The following is a 17,276-nucleotide window of genomic DNA, read 5'->3' as shown; positions in this document are numbered from 1 at the left end:
CCCTGGTCCCTCTGCATATCCCCAAGGTGTTCAACCACACGGCCTGAGCAGTGAAAGTCATCCTGAGCCTGCCACACAAGGGGAATTTCACCCTACTGTTTGTACAGCATTTTGCTGCAAACTGCCACTGAAGTGAAAAGCACTGCTATTAGATTTACTATTTGTGAAAGCAAAGCTTGACGTATTGTTTGTTTGGAAAATGCAGAGAGTGCCTTCGAGCACATAGCTTTTCACTGCAGCAGTACTCCACTGGTTAAATCTAACATTGTTTTCCCTGAAGTGGATTCTCTAATGCAGTATTAGCGCTGCTGACTTCAGCAATATCTCAGCAGTGTGCTGCAAATGCAGTCATCAGCAGCAAGGCATTCAACAAAGTATGGAAGGAGAGACAGGTAAAGGCAGAAAGGGCAACATGCATTCAACCCACAAGACTCCATGTGCTATTAGAAAGCATGTAGCACTGATTGCTCCCAACAGCTCCTTTCCCAGAGTGGGGCAGGGAGAAGGGAGGAGTATGTTAGGTTACAAAACTGCATATGGCATAAAGTCACTGTTTGCTTCCAATTATAGGATAATACTAGTGAAATAGAGTAAAAGTTCACATACTGAGTTATCTCCGTTGGTGGGGAAAGAAATGTCAGTAATATGTACTAGAGGGAATTATGTCTAACCATTGCTTTGCCATCCCTGGCAGCAGCTTTGGGGAAAATGTCAAATAAAAAGGTTTCTGCAATTTTTGTATCATTTGTCATCTATTCCCAGCTAGTGCTCAAAATTATGATTCTCAGTAAGTTTCAAAAAAAATCTACATAATTCTGCTTCATCAGTTATAATTGAAACATACCAATTAATAGCTCTTGTTTATTTCATTTGGAACACATTGGTTAAGAGAAAACAAAAAAACACCATTTCATAACATGACTTTAATTCTTCTTCATTAGAAAACTATAGTTTAAGCAAAAATTAAAAAAAAAAAAAATAAATCTAAACAGCCTAAATTGGAAGATGGTAGAAATTAAAAAATCAGTGTGGTCTGAGTTACAGTCTCTCTGTAGAAACAGCTTCTCAACTATAAGAGTCTTCACAGAGTGGGGATGCTGGTGCCCTGGAGATCAGAAGAACTAAGGGGAACTTAAGCCTCTTCTCAGTTCCTGGAGAGCTTCCTTAGTGGCAAACAAGAAACTTTGCTATACAGTAAATCATCAGAGCAAATCTTGCCTTCCACTGAAGGACACTGTCATTCCTATTGGACAGCAGTTTCTTCCAAAGGACAAATCTTGTGAGAATCTTCCCCAATTTGTACTGTCCATCCTACCGGAGTATTGCTGCTTCCAGAGTATTGCTGCTTAAATTGTTCAGCAAGTGTCTGACTGAAACCAAGTACCTGGCTACCTGATCTCTATGACAGGTTATTTGGTTTAGGTGCCAAGGTGGAGATGGCTACAGTGGTGGTGTCTGCAAGAAGGCCAGGGGCTGCCCCATGCTGGACACAGCCAGTTTCTGCTGACGCCAACAGACCCACCACAGGACACAGCTCAGCCCATCAGTGAAGCTGGACACACCTCTGGGAAAACATGGCTAAGAAAGGGAAAAATGTTGTGTAAGAATGTAAGAAAGGAGGAAAAAAAGTGTGAGAAACAATCATGAAGACACCAAGGTCAGTGAAGGAGAAAGGGATACTCCAGGAGCTGTAGGAGATATTCTTCTGCAGCCTGTGTGAGTTTTGGAAGAGACCACGGTGGAGCAGGTATTTCCCTGCAGCCCACAGAGAAGACCACATCAGAGCAGATATCCACACTGCAGCATGTGGAAGACTCCAGACCAGAGCTGGCTGATTTTACTGAAGGACTGCTGCCCTTGGACAGACCACGCTGGAGGAGGTTTATCCTGAAGGACTGCAACCCACAGGAAGGGCCTATGCTGGAGCAAGGGAAAAGTGTGAGGAAGAAGGTGAAGCCTAGAGGAACTGTTATGAACTCACCACAACCCCCTATTCCCAATCTCCCCTGCACCCTGTGGGCTGAGGAGGAGGAAGAGGAGTCTGGAATGAATGAGTGAAGCTGGACCTAGGAAAAAAATAAAGGGAGGGGAAGGTATTTTAACCTTTGTCTTTGTTTCTCACCATCCAAATCTATTTTAATTGGCAATAAATTAAATTTCGTCAAGTCAAGTCTGGTTTGCCTGTGATGGTAATTACTAAGTGATCTCCCTGTCTTTATCTCAACCCACAGACTTTTCCATCTTATTTTCTCCCACTCTCCTGTTGATGAGGAGGAGTGAGAGAGTGGCTGTGTGGGCATCTGGCAGCCAGGTAAGGTCAGCCCACCACAGGCAGTTTGCATGGAGGCAATAAAGGTGAGGACACAACTCAGACTTTGTTGTTCAGCACCGTTTTTCCTCTGAGTCTCACCAGTCATGGAGTGCATATGGATTTTGGTGAAAAAGTAATCAGACCATTACAATCATGCCCTAAGAATATCAATGTATAGATCAGGACTTAAACTACAGTGATGAACATGAGTTAGCTACAGAGAGAGAAAGCAGGCTTCCAACAATAATGCCTTTTTCTCACTCTCTACTGGAGTTGGGTCAATATGGAACAAAAACATCAATTTGTCTTGTTCAGTGAATTTGATTTTTTCATTTTTTATCATCTCTCATTCTCATTTTTCCTTCCCACAAACAAGCATTTTATTTCACTCATTTTCTATACACATTTAAGAAAACACATATTAGCAGCATCCATTTTAACTTAAAGCTAAATGTTAAATTTATTAAATATTTCAGGCTGGCAGGAAGTGTATACACTCTTAACCAATGAAGAAAATGTAGCAACACAATGTGATATCTCTGACCGACAATTTTTAAAAATATAAGAAAATCACAATCTTGCTTGCGGATGTTAAATGGCTAGAAATTGGGCTCTGGGTAAACTTGGCTGGTTGGATTACTTATTAATCTAGTTGTGATTAGTTTTACAAGGGTGTAAAAGATTGAAAAGTCTAAGCAATTACCATTCCCCTGAGCTATGCCATGTCCCTTTTCTTTGTTCTCAATGGATTTTGTGAGTCTGTTGAAAGACTCTCTGGTATTCTATCATTTCACTTCAGCAATTCAGAAGCTAGTCTCCCTAAAGAAGTAGAAAAGATGTACAAGCTAATTTAATTTTAGTCAAGAAAGTACAGTGAGAGAATGAGGAGGGTCTGAATACCACTTTTATACTTATTGTATTTCTGAAAGGCACTGCCATTTCTAATTGTAAATTCTTCAAAGCACAAAAGAATGGCAGTTCAAGCACCCATCTCACAAGGAGCTTTCAAAGTAGAGAAAGGAAAAACTCACAATGGCTGCTTAGGAAAATAAAAAGTCTGCAGGATTAAAATCTCAGTGCCCTTAACCATATAAAACCCAGAGAAATCTCATTATGCCAACAAATCCATTCCTGATTAATAGTTACATATTATAATTATTTATTTCATAGAGTAAACTCTTCAGAACAGGGGCCCTAATGTCAGCAATGTTTAGAACAGGAGTGTCACTGCCTTGAATATATTACAAATAGCAATAATTACTGTATATCACTGTCTTTCAAGCAATTCTGGAAAAGTCTGATGCCGGACAACAACAATTTTCTTTAATCTTTCGTGTGACAAATTCAAAAGTATTTTTAGGCTCCTTCTTGAAGACTGATCCAAACTTAATTAAGATTGCACAGAAATCAGGTTCAAGCCAAGAAAAGCTGGGTAGCTTTGTTAGCATAGTGCTGAGCTTCTGACTGTAGGCCTCGCCACTTAGCAGGACATATTTGGTTCAAAACAGTGCTATACCACACAGGTTCAAGTTCACAGTTTCCTTGGGCTGCCCTAGCTCAGGCAGCAGCGTTCAACTCTCACTGAATAGAGCTGTGTAGGTGTAGCGTAGACAAAAAAGAAATTGCTTAACCAAGATCATGCAACAAATGACAAGGCCGGAGTAGAAATCCACTCTCCTGCCCTCAGACTTGTGTGTTTTAAGACCTATCCAAAAAGAGACACACCTATTTTGGACATCTGTACTTTACTTCTTTAAAATTTTGTCCATTTTTGGCTCCCACACAGCTTTTCATACAACCACATATAGTTAGCAGCCAGTGAAGATGAAGATAGGTTTTTCTTTCTTCAGGCTAATAGAAAGGGGAAGCAAATTCTGAATAGCACAGAAAGGCCTGCTCTATTCAACATCTTTCTCTGCTTCACTTATCACCAAAATATTGAATGGTGACTAAATAATGACATGCTTCATTGAGAGTACAGGAATAGAGGAGAGAATATGTTAGCAAACTACAGGAGGCAAACACTGGATCTGCATTTAAATATGGGAAATATCAGTCTCTTCCTTCAATCAGTTTTGACAGATCTCTTATCCTGGTGTGAACCACAGTAAATCAAACTCCACCACATATTCAAATGTCATTTGTCCATGACACAAAATCAACACAGTCAACTTTTCAACATCCCACCTTGATTTTCATTTCAATTTTCCAAAGTAATATCTTAATATAAATGAAGATGCTGTTTGGACTAAGTGCAAATATGTGAACTGTAGTCTCACGAACTAAAATAAGACACTGAATAACTGAAGACAATGACAAATTCTTCCCTAAATCCCTTAAAAATAGGGCAAGAAATAACTGATTTATCTGTACCAAGGAAATAGGGGACTATATATTAGGAAAAAAATAGCTATTATTATTAATACAAGGATAGTTAAACATGGGAACAGCAATTGAGATACTGAAATCTCCTTCACTGGAAGTATTTAAGAACAGGACAAAATCATCTGCCAGAAATCATTTAGATCAGTGTTTTCAATTTGTGCCCTGCATACTCCTATGGACCCAAGAAGAAAAGCTATCAGTGAAGGGTAACAAAGAAAAACAGCCTAATGTTGTAGGGTTGTATTCATCATCCAGGATCTGTAAACAAATCGGTGAAATGTTAAGGATATTTAAAAAAAAAAAAAAAATCAAAATAATTCATCTTGATATTCTAGTCCTGACTCACAGCAGGAAAATGCTCTTGAAATCCTTTCCCTCCCCTTCTATGTAAAACAGCTAAACACAGCTCAGCATTCCTCTTTGCATCAGTTGTGCCAAGTCTGTAATAATCTTTCATGATTATCTAAATATCTCAAAGCATTTCACAAATAATACATAAACCCCTGAGACATTGAGGAAAAACAATACTGTATGTGTTCACAGTTTGTCTCAAGTAAACACTGTCACAGAGATGTTAGCCAATTAATTATATTCAAGAGTACTTTCAAAAGTTGATTAAAACAAGGTCTTTTTCATATGTACATCAAACAAGTGCAATGATTTGTCACCAATGTATTAGCAAATCTTCAAGTTCTTTTAGGGGACATGCTCTTTTCCACTACACGTGACAAAATGCTCGCCTGTGTGTTACAAGATTAATAGACAGCCATAAATCACACTCCTTTCTTTTGTTGGTCATCTAGGAAAAATTATGGTACCCATGTGTAAGCTGCTCTTGCTCATCATTTACAAGAACTTCCAGATTCTGACCCAGCCTCTCTGCTGTCAGAACCACAGTCAGAGCCTGCCCATGAACCTAAAATGGACTTCCAGAAAGTTATTCTCCTGCAATCACAGTCTCAGAGATCCTGCCTACTGAGGCGGTGCAAATGGCAGGGAAACAAGAGGAAGCCCCAGGCTGGCTTGTGCAGGTATCAGCCAGAACTTATCCATTGACATTAAAAAGTCTCAGCAAAAGTCACGGTCATGGGATGCTGGGATACCTTCCCCTCCCTCCTCCCTCTGCCAAGCACTGAACTTTTCTAAAGCATACGTGACAGTTCACTGGTCGAAAGAATGGATGTGCTAAGACAGGACATGAACTCCAGGAACAGCTGAAAGCATCTTCCTTTTTTTCTTTCTGGACTGGCTTCAGGACAGCAGTCCTCAAGCAGTTCCTATCTAACACTTACTGGCACTAACATGAAGATGCACTGCTACTGACACCATTTGTAGCACTACTTACAGAGCTGCCAAGTCGAGACGGATACTTGAGGGAGATTTGTCTTGTGCTGGAGTGAGATTGTACACTGCTGGAGGGCAGTTCGAATTTTGTTTCCTTTGCTTTGCTTTCTCTTTCTCCTGACCTCTCTTCCACCCTGCCCTCCTCCGAATCCATCCATCTGCTCTTGTCCCTCACTCCTCTCCAGCCGCGCTGGCAGCGTGGGAGGCAGCAGACTCGTAACTCACTGCTCAGTTCCTCTCGTTGGGACCTGGCACTCCGCTGCCCTCCCCACTGCCTCTGACACTTGAGCCCAGAGCAAGGAGCCAAGCACATGTTCACATGTGACGGGACTTGCCAATGAACTCCAGGTACTGGAAAACGGAAAATAGAGTAGAAGAGCATTACAGTGAGGAGTAGGAAATGTTGAGGGGACAGTAGAAGTGATTGCCAGGGGAAAGTCCCAAATAAGGAGCCCTCCTGCTTCAAGATCAGTGACTGTGTTTGTTCCAACACACTCACTGGCAGCAGGTTTATGAAGCTATTTATAGAGAAACTGAATACAGAGAAACCCAAGAGAAATTCTCACCTTTCCCTTTCTGAAATAAAACTAAAAAAACTACATCCCTGATAAAAAAATGTTTCCCTAACATTAGATTAGTATTTCTTGCTCTTGCTAAAATTGGGAGTACTAGTTCATGCAGGTGTCTGCTCTGTCAAAAGCCAAACAGGAAGCAAGTGCTTTTGGCTCCAGATCTTGGGGTTTAGACATGACTTCGCTAAAAAGAGTTCCTGTCAGAAGAGAGGAGCATTCCATTGTTTGTCCTTATTAGGTAATGGCTAGAAACACTGCTTTCTTGTGAGAATGTCACAAGTCTTGAGTACAAGCACCGAGGAATAAATAGCTACTCTCTGGTTCTCTGCAGACTTCACCCTTCAATGAACAACAAACAGGTTGAAGCTGCTGCTTATCCATTAAGAAAAAAACCAACCAACCAAACAAAAACAAACAAAAAAAATCATTGCACCATGACATGCTATTGGACAAAACGGGTCAATTACATTTTCCTCACCAGAACGTATCCCTGGATTCCAGTAACATTTAAGAGGAGTCTGAACTGCCCACCACAGGACTTGAAGTTCTGCTTCAAAGTGCTCATATGATCATGTAGTTTTAGTTGGTGTGCTGCTTCCAGAGCAGCTGGACTGGGATCTTACAAATATCCTATCTCTATGATTCACAAAAGAAATTCAGCTAATGGTCTTATGGCCAGACCAACCACTGATGGAAACCTAAGCCTTGCAACAATTTAGCCTAAGAAGGCCTGTGTACATTCTTACTGACAGAAACCTAGTGGTAAGCCAAGCAAATGGGGAGACAAAACCAAAGCAAAGCCTCATGCTGATCTTCGTAGCAGGATCTACTCTACATGTGAAATGTGATTGATGCTGCTGTCTGCCAGGGGTACCACCTAACAGTGGAGTGACAGAATCTTTTGATCACCTCAGTCACACAAAGGGGACTTCAGCAGCACCACTGATGACATTGCAGACTGGAACTGAGAGACAATACATTGCTCAGCCAGGGCAGTACGGTATTTCCTGCAGGACTCTCTTAGGTTAAAAGCCAAGGAGTAGACCTTCCACAAAGGAGTAAGGCCAGAAAACATACGCAATGTGAACTCTGACCCCCAAATAAGAATAGAGTCAGCACTAATTCTTCCCCTTCAAAGATTTCTTGGGTCATCCTTAGGACTGTATCTGCGCATTACTGACCCTACCTACAGAGCTCAAACTGATGCTCCTCTGTAAAAACAAGAATTAAGAATTTCTGTATCAGTCTAGTGGTGTTTTCCCCAATCTGGCTAATGACTGGAATTTACAGGAAAATACTCTGAATTAAAGCAAATCTCAGTAATGATCTACCACTTTAATTAGGTGATAATTTCTCAATTTTTCTGGGCAACAGCTATAAAAGTGTATCTTTCATCATGTGGTAAGGGTCAGATATCTTGCATCAGTTGCAAGGTTACATGTCATTGTAAGCCAGTCATGAACTCTGCTTCTCATGAAGGCAAATTAATACAGTGGCTGTGGCATCATAAAGAGGCTCTGGTGTTGTTTCTGTAGCTGACATGACGGCTGCTACACAAGGCTTCTCTGCACAACCCTTTCTTGTGCAATTTAAATTTGGCGGTCTTAACATTTAAGTAATCGGTGATGGATCAGAGTTAACCTAGAGGAATGTCTTTGAGATGTGTGAGCTGCTTCTTTCATTTCATCTGGGAGTTTCTGCACTACCATTTCTTTTATAATTCTTCCATCATTGAGGTTTTTCACACATAGCAGCTAGTGACTGCCTTTCGTTTCTCTAAAATGGAAAGCTGAAATTTGAGAGCATAAAAGCCCCAGACAAGCTGTCAGTATTTATTTGCTGTTTGCACATCATGCCAGTCCTATTATATCACAGTATTGGGTAAGAAAGAAATAATTCAAGCACCCTTGAACAGCATATCACTGAATCTTAAGAATCTCAGTGGCACAAGTTTAAGGTGCCAAAATCCAAAATCCTCATCCAGTAAAGTCAGCAACATGTTGGCTTTTCTTCCTAGGGAAGAAAAGATGAGTCAGTCCTGCTGAGATACGAACATATGGCTCTAACAAATCTAGATACTCAAAGCCTGATACTTAAAGCACTGTGATGATCCTGTCGGATAGTGATACCAAAATAACTTGTACTGCTTTGTAAGATGTTTTTAGGGTGTTAACTTTTGTTATTCCCTACTAGTTAAACAGTCAATTGTCTACAGCAAACAGTCACACGGTCATGCATAATCTATGCGTTATCAGAAAGACAGAGAACTTAAGCAATTTAAAGATCTATTGAATGCATCTCTCTGGGGGCAGAACTGAAGAACAAATGGAAGAAATGTAAGCATGCTTCTTCAATGAAGGACTAGCCAAATAAACAGATCATCATCTACTAAAGACACTTAATGAGATGAAAATATTTTGTACTATGTCCATAAGATTATTTATACTGTGTTTTAGTTTTTGCTCACAGAGGAAGACCCTGATACACACTTGAGGAACCAACAGAGAACATAAAGTTACTTCATTTTTTTTAAATATGCTCTAGGTTACATGCTTCCTTCTAATAGGCAGGAAGAACATCATGTGCTTGAAAACAGTGAATTCCAGTTGGAGGCAGCCAAACTTGTCTTCATGTCCACTCTTTTCTTTTTTTTTTTCAGATAATTTTCAGCCTTACCACAGGTACACTCTTTTCATTCTGCAAGTTCTGCACTGCCAAAAGCAGATTTGACACTCACACTTTGGGTCCATTCTTTTGTAATCTACATTACCTGAAGCAGCTTTCCTTTGTCTCTCCTTGTTATGTTTTTATTTCTTTTCAAATCTCTTAAACAGCAAACTCAAACAAAATACTAGACCTAACTGTGTCTGGACTTGTAAGAAAAACTGAACACACACCCAGACTTTGCAGCTGATCACTAACCCTACTCAGGACACCAGATCCTAAGTGTAACAAGTTTCAATCCCTTTCATATATTTTATATGTCATGTCCCTTGTCACAACTCCAGCTTTCAGCAGTATGTTCCACTAACATTTTAAAGATAGAAAAATAAAATTAAGCCAGGCTTGTGTATTGTCTTCCACCTTTTTTTTTCCCCTCTATACAGGTTTTTAATGAAAGATTCTATGTCCTTACTGACTTTCATTTCCATTTCTAACACCAAGATATGCCCACACTGAAATTTCCAGTCAAACCACAAAATCTTACCAGTGATCTCCTATGCTCATATTTTGGGACATCTGAATAACACATAGTAAAGCACGCATTTGGAACACTTTGCCAATAATAAGATTTGTAATAGCATAAGAACTGTATTAGCAGTTAAAGAAAAAGAAGAAATCTGAATTATTGGTCTCAGCATTCCCAGACCAAGGAAATATTCCCCAAATTCTGTGGTTCATTAACACAGTAAGAGATTCATAGTTCACTTCTGAAATATCATTTTGTTTAAATAATTTGACTTAATGTTTGATTATAACTGTGAAAAGCAGCTCAGAAAGTATGCTGGGAGAATAATAATGCTCCATGGACTAAAAAGGATTGGTACTACCATCCTGAAGCACAAGGGTATATGATATATGCTGTTCTCATTTGTTTTATCTCATTGGGGTAATCGGTGAGAACTGCATGGTAGCTTATTTATGAAGATCAGTGGGTTCATCTTAGAGCACGTTTTCCACTAAAGTTAAAATGTTTTTTTTATATACATGTTTTACAGACAAACAATAGAAGCATAAGCAGTGTCTCAGGAAGTATAATATGAGCAGCCTGTCTGACATGGTGAGGTCTCAGGAAGTTTTCAGTTTCTTACAGAAAATAAAGGAGAGTCATTCCTATAAAAAAGGTATTAAAAAGGTAGTATTTAGGATTTTCCTGAATGTCACTTCTTTTACATTAAAATTCTGTAAAAAACAGAGCACTGTTCAGCCTTCATATTCTCTGCTTTGCCTTTTGCTGTTACACTGAAATTATTACAAAATAAAGGTCAGGCATTCTCATCACACTGAGTTCTGAAATATTCTGTGTTGAATCCCAGTGTGTCTGTGACCCTTTTCTTATCCTGACTTCCTCATTGTCCCCTCTTCATTTCACTCCAGGTACTCACCCTATTTATAACACAGCACCTAGGGCCCCTCTTCTCCCAGTGATTTCTGGCACTACTTTACTTTTAACTCAGTAAAGCTTGTGGGGACAACACAGGTCTGATACTTTAAAAATGAAGAATCTAATGTTGCTCGCGCTGAAGTGAGTGGTAAAATTCATAGCTCTGGATTAAATCAAGACAGTAAGAATTAAACTGTATCACCATATATATGCACTCTTCTGTCTGAAGCTGATATAGTCTACACACTAGCTACAAAAATCCACACAGATGCCAAAAGCTGAACCACAGCCTACCCAATTACAGCTGATATCATGTATCTTTCTCCCAAAAGCAAACTCCATCACTTCAGGTAGCATCAGTTTTCAAGAGTTGCCCAAGGGACTGTTCAGTCCAAAAGCCTATTAATGGATTACTCTTCTACAAATGTAGCAAAAAATAGCATTGATACTCTTCACTGAAATAATAATTCTGTCTTAACTTCTCCCACAGCTGACAATTCTACTGCACCTCCCTGTCTTAGATTTACAGCTTCATACTGCCTTTGATTCTTTTCATTCTCCTTTTCTCACACTATTGATGACATCTTAATGATACCCTATCTGCCCTTCATCTTCCTTAGCTTGACTGGAGTTTAGTCTTTCCTCGCTATTACTAAGAAAGCTGCTGTCCAGTCTTCCACTCTGCCACTTTTAATTACTAATTTTAAATTTCTGAATCCTTATTGTTTCCTTTTCCAGGGCATCCTAAAGATGATGATGATGAAACCAATAGCTCTCCACTGTCTTTTTCCTCTTCTGCTAATTCAGTTGGATCTTCCTATCTCTTGCCACATTAGGGTCCACAGTATTCATCTGCCTCTCTCACAACCTCCACATGGCCTTTTGTAAAGTTCTGATTTCTTCATTTTCTTTTATTTGTTTTCCAGACTCTTGAAATTTTCCACCTTACCGTATTTTTCACTATTGTGTCTATATACCATGCACTTCCAAGAGTGTCTTCCTGTTTATCCAGTTTCTATTCTCCTTCAAATCTGTCTTCAGAAGAAAATCCTCACAGTTGTTCTGCAACCCATGCTTATTAGGCACAGCAGAGTCCTGGTCTATCCGATGGGTCAGTGACACAAGTAGCACATGCTGAGCATGGGTCATTTGGTGGGATCAGAGCTACTTTTTAACAGATCACAGCCTTCCATAGCAGTCTTCTTACACGAGCTACTAAAAACTGACTTCATAGTGCAGAAAGATATTGTCTAGCCCACAGTTTCACCCCACTTATTTTCATATATTTCTTGAAAACAAAGGACAGAAATTGACACCCTCATTCTAATAATCTAATCAAGTCTACCTTCTGCATCAGTCTCTTTGAACAAATGGATAGGAAAAGAAAGAACGGCAGCAGTTTGTAAGACTCTGCAGGCAGTGTCAGTTTAATTTATACTGAGTAGAGGATGCTGAAGATTTTTTCCAATAGTCATCAAGGGATGATCCAATCCTGGTATCTGCATGAAATCATTTGGGACTCAGCTCAGATTTCCCACATATAGGTGTCCAGTGCTGCTTGAGGTGTCTCAGCTGAAGCGAGAAATCCTATGGCAGGTGACACAGGATTTATGGAAGACTTGAGCCCCTCTGGAGCAGCAGCTGGGGAATATCAAGGGTCTCTAGATACCTCTAATGGGAAACTCAATTGAGCCTTCAGTGTCTGCAAAGAAGTGCAGGTAATACTAGTTGCAAAGTGCAGAGATAACCTTATTTCTTAATTGATGTGATCTGTGTATGATGACAGGCTGTTTTGCTCCCTCCTAATTGTTTTAGCATTTGATTGCAATACATATGCTCTTCTTTCAATAGCAGATCTTAGATTGCTCTAAACAAGTTAATTATATTTCACAACACCCTTGTGCATTAGGGAAGTATTAATATTCTCATTTTGCAGGCAGGGAAAAAAGGTGGAAAAGAAAGTGTAAGTGGCTTTCTGAAGGGTAATCAGTAAGTCAGTGGCAAAATCTGAAAAGGAACACCAGACTCACAACCACAGCCTGATTTCCCCATGGAGCACTAACTCCCACGCTAAATGTAAAGATGATAATAAATGCATGATTTTAGGGTTCCAAGCTGCAGAAAGTCATCCTACACAAACAATGGCTTTGTGAAAGGATGTGGGAACTTGTATCAAAACTTTAGAGTTCCAAAAGGTCAATATAGAGATGAAGATCTATCTGGAAATTCAAAAGGCATTGACAATCTGTATCACTGCAATGACAGCAAAAAACTGAAGGCACAAAGGATAGAATGAGACTGAACTCCATTTTCTGCCTGCCACCATGAAGATGGACATCCCTCCCCTGGAAAGCACTTCTCACCATCACCTTTCAATAGTGATTCCCAGGGATAATATCTGAGTATACTGGAAAGTGCCTCATCTACCCTTCCTTTCTACAAAGAAATGGCCATTTTAAGCAGATAATTAGTAGATAAAAAACAATTATATTGCTGTAACATCCAGATATCTCAGTTAGGATGAGGAATTCACTGTGGTTTATACACTGTATAAAAATATATGTGCAAAGAGTTTATAAGCCAATTTAAGCACAGAGAACAGGTGGGTGGAACAAACAGCAGGAGGAATGTTGGAAAGAGGAGAGATGAGAACAATTACACAAATTAATGTATTCATCTGCTGCTATAAACCCAACCTTATATTCTGAAATGTTTAGATGGGAAAGTATGAGAGTATGAAACTAAAAATCTGGTCTTTCACTCATTTCAGTTAGTATCACATTACCTGAATTGTACCAAATGGAAGAAGCAAAAATCAGTGATAGGTAGATCAAATGTTTTATGATAGTGTAAATTCAGGCTGATTCCACCAATAACACAAATGCCAGGCTTTTTTTTTTTTTTAAATGAGAGGCCAGATAGTATGAGACCCTGTACCCCTCCTTAATCAATGCATCCAACTGTCCCTAAAACAAATATACTCTTGAGGTGCCTGCTTGGGTTTTTTACTCATTTATTACCCTATTCACTCACTGTATATGAACAGTATGTTTTTTAATCAATATATATGAGATTCTATGACATATTTCACATTGGAATGTTAGGGACTTTTGGGATGGAGTTTGATATGTTTATTAATGGGATCATATAGTTTGATTGCTTGGACTAGTAGGGAACTTGACTTGGGGAATCTGAACCCTGTGTGGTTCCAGGTTTATGAAATATTTGGTTTATCTAGAAGACACACTCAGCATTTGCAGGGAACGCACAGGTATACTCCCTACCCAAGGCCAGGGAAGATACTACATGACAGGATAAAAGCACAGTTTAATCTCCATGCCCAGTTTAATGGCTGAGACATCAGTGTCTGATTAGCTGTCTGTCAGACACCATCCCTCATGTCAATTCTATTCTTCTAAACTTGTTCTCTCCATGAAATCTTCCTATGATATATTGATCTTTGCTGGTGTGAACTGAGAATACCAGTTTTATGCCAGATGGAAGTTACCAGGAGACTCTAATCTATTTATGTATGTAAATATTTATAGTTCAGTCAGCATTAGGAGTCTGAGCATCAATTCTTTTCAATGACTATCATTCTGACCTGGGTTTACACCAGCAACATCATCAGTCCCAAGCCAGTCATATCTCCACAGCAAGAGCCCTGGGCTTTAGGAATGTGCATAGTTTCTAGAAAATACTGCCTGGAATAATCAGATCTAAACAACCTTTGAGATACCATAGCTGTCACTTACATCCTTGGAGTGCTAGCTTGCTTGCCAGGAACATCAGTTGATATATTTCAAGTACTGTTAGTACAAGTTAGCACAATTCCTACTAGACAAAACTGTGGAAACTGCACATTCTCTGTCTGATGACTGCAACAGGGCACGATCACACAATACGCACTGAAATGAGCCTGGTATTTGAGTGTAAACATTAAGTGGACATGAGCTCTGCTTTTAATACTTAGGACTCTCTGTATTCTTGCACCGCCAGTGTTCTACATGTTGATCCTTATATGTGAGAAAGGCTGCTTCAGTGCTTAACTCCAAGAATATCACAGAGGATGGAACACTTAACAATATTCTTCACATATGCGTGCAGAGAACTGACTACATATGTGACTGTAAATCAAAATAACTTTAGGGCTCTAGGTGATTTTGCGTAGATCTTTGCTAACACTTATATTTACATAAATAATTTTTTTTTTTACAAAAGAATGGAATTCTGATTTACCCTGTTTCAGACCCATATCACTAATTCTTCAGTGGGACTGTGTGAGCACAATGCCATTGAATTATTCCTGTCTTGGTAAAGGATTGGGTCTTACACAACTTTTCCTTACCACTTTGCCTTTTTCCATTCCATCAATTTTCATCTATTTCCTGAGTCCCTTGGAGAATTAGAAATTAACATTTTTTGCTTCCTTCCTGGCTATACAATTAGCATCCTTGCTGCCTGGTTAACAAAGTCAATAAAGTGAGGGGTAATAACAGGTAGGATTCTGCAGTCCTTAGCAGGGATTCAGCTTGGCAGAGAGGACACCTGCTGGGTTTATGGTCTTTTATATGTTCAGGTACTCTACAGTTTTGGAAACATTAGTAAATTGTGACCAACCACCTGTTGAATCCACATGCTTTAAAGCCAACTGCCAAGCAAAGGAGCTGCATACAGAATGCCATGGGTACAGCCTCCTGCTTGCCTTGTCAGGGGAGGAGGGGAAAGGGTTTTTTTGCAGCAAAAGGCATTTTGCGATATACAAAATGAAGCAACAGCAAACACAAATTTAGCAAAGCACCTGGAAAGAGCAAGTTTTAACCACACAGAATTTTGCCCATAGGATAAGGAATATGCTGTTATTAAAATAATAAAATCTCTTGTAGCACTACTATCCATTTGTTCATTATGAAGCTAAGGGTGGAGGAGGTCGATTTCAGACTTCATCTAATTAAAGATATAGTAATGCTTAAACTAAAGCTTAATTGTGTATACTACTCAAACAGCATATCAGATCTCCTCAGCAAAAAGATGTCTGTTCTGCTGTGTTCCTCCTACACCAAGGGAAACTGTTTCTAACGTTTCATTTGCAGACGTGAGGACACAGAGGATGACAGACAAATTGGCCACTAAAACCAAACCTGCGGAATAAAGATGAATAATCAAAGCCCAGGCAATCACTTCATACTTCCTGCAAGCACTGCTGTACAGCAACTTGCTGCCAGCGGTTCTGCTGCAAACCTGAGCATATGGCTTCAAGTTGCTCTGCTCCTGTACTGATGCACAGAAATATGCCACACCGGTATACAAATTACCAGTAGGGTTTTTTCAGGCACTTCTTCTGTAGGTTGCATATGAACCTCCTCTCCATGCCAGGAAAAAAGAGCATTTCATTATGATTTATTTTAAAACACCACTTGGATCATTTTGTTGAAAACCACTGCACTGGCGTAAATCTTCTTCCACCATCACACAAGCACACTCCCCAAGACAGACTCCAAACCTAACTATAGGGTTAATCAAACTATTCACTTGGGCTGACCAATTGTTAACAGGACAGAGTAAAGAGTCTAAAGGTCCCTTTGGGCTCCATTATTTAATGTGTCTTTTTATACCATCCACACTATGGCTTATATTGCAGTAGCATTTTGCTCCAGTTACTTAACAACATACATTTTCCACCAAGGAACCCTGAGCAAGCAGTCACATCTGTGTCCACTCCTGTACCACCCATTTAGCAGAGACAATGATCACTAGAAACAACAAAGGAGCCACAGATAAAACAAACAATGCTGTGAGCCAGAGATCACTGCCATCCCAGGCAAGTTTGCCATGGAAATACTCAGGAAAAAGGGAGGGGAGCAAAGAGAGGTATCAAATATAGAACTAGAAAACTTACACCTACAAGAGGTTTTACCCATACACCCACCCAACTCCACATCTGAGGAGCATTTTCTAATGCACTGCTAGGATGGAACAAGAAAGACTGAGCAACGCACATGGGCAGCAGACGAGCATCATACGTCTCCTCCCATTTGGAGTCAAATAGTCTCCTACGAGTCACTAGGCACAAGGAATAATAGTAATTGTTATTATTATAGTAATGATAGCAATAGAGAATCACCAACCTTGAGGATCCCAGTTCACCTGTTTTCTTGGAGTCTCGATTGGAAATTTCATTGCTTCCTTTTTGCACAGGGAGGAAAAACAATTAAATAAATTCCCAACCTTCCTGTCTCAGTGCTGCAGTCAAACAAATTAATTTCAAATTATAGGGAGTCTGCGCTGTTTGTCTGAGGGGAACTGGTGGTTGCCAAGGAAAGAAATACACAAATAAATCAAAGAAGGTGGGGAGAGGCGGGGAGGGGAGTGGAGGGTTTGTACCGACGAGGTGACTGAGGGGTGCAGGCACCCCAGCAGAGAGAGGGGAAGAAGGGATGGAGTGAGGACCAGGGAGGGTCTGGGGAGGAGCGGGAACGGAGCCGGCTGAGCTGAGCAGAGCAGCGGATCCAGGATGCTGCTGGCTCCTGGGGAGGCTCCGCAGATGGTTCGCCCGCTC

General features: G+C 40.0%; 1 protein-coding gene across 1 annotated transcript in view; it reads right to left on the bottom strand.

Moving 5' to 3' along the window:
- Positions 1-16,897, bottom strand: part of KCNK10 (potassium two pore domain channel subfamily K member 10) — a gene marked incomplete at both ends in the record, with an annotated part of 62,737 nt that extends 45,840 nt beyond the window's left edge. Inside the window, one exon of the mRNA XM_082058358.1 lies at positions 16,846-16,897. Within this exon, the coding sequence (XP_081914484.1) occupies positions 16,846-16,897 (52 nt within the window). The remainder of the gene's footprint in view (positions 1-16,845) is intronic.
- Between the last annotated feature and the right edge of the window lie 379 nt (positions 16,898-17,276).

This window comes from Streptopelia decaocto, assembly GCF_964273445.1.
Source record: "Streptopelia decaocto genome assembly, chromosome: 7".
Lineage (NCBI taxonomy): Eukaryota > Metazoa > Chordata > Aves > Columbiformes > Columbidae > Streptopelia > Streptopelia decaocto.
The sequence above is the reverse complement of the archived record's forward strand: the minus strand, read 5'-3'. Positions and strand labels throughout refer to the sequence as shown.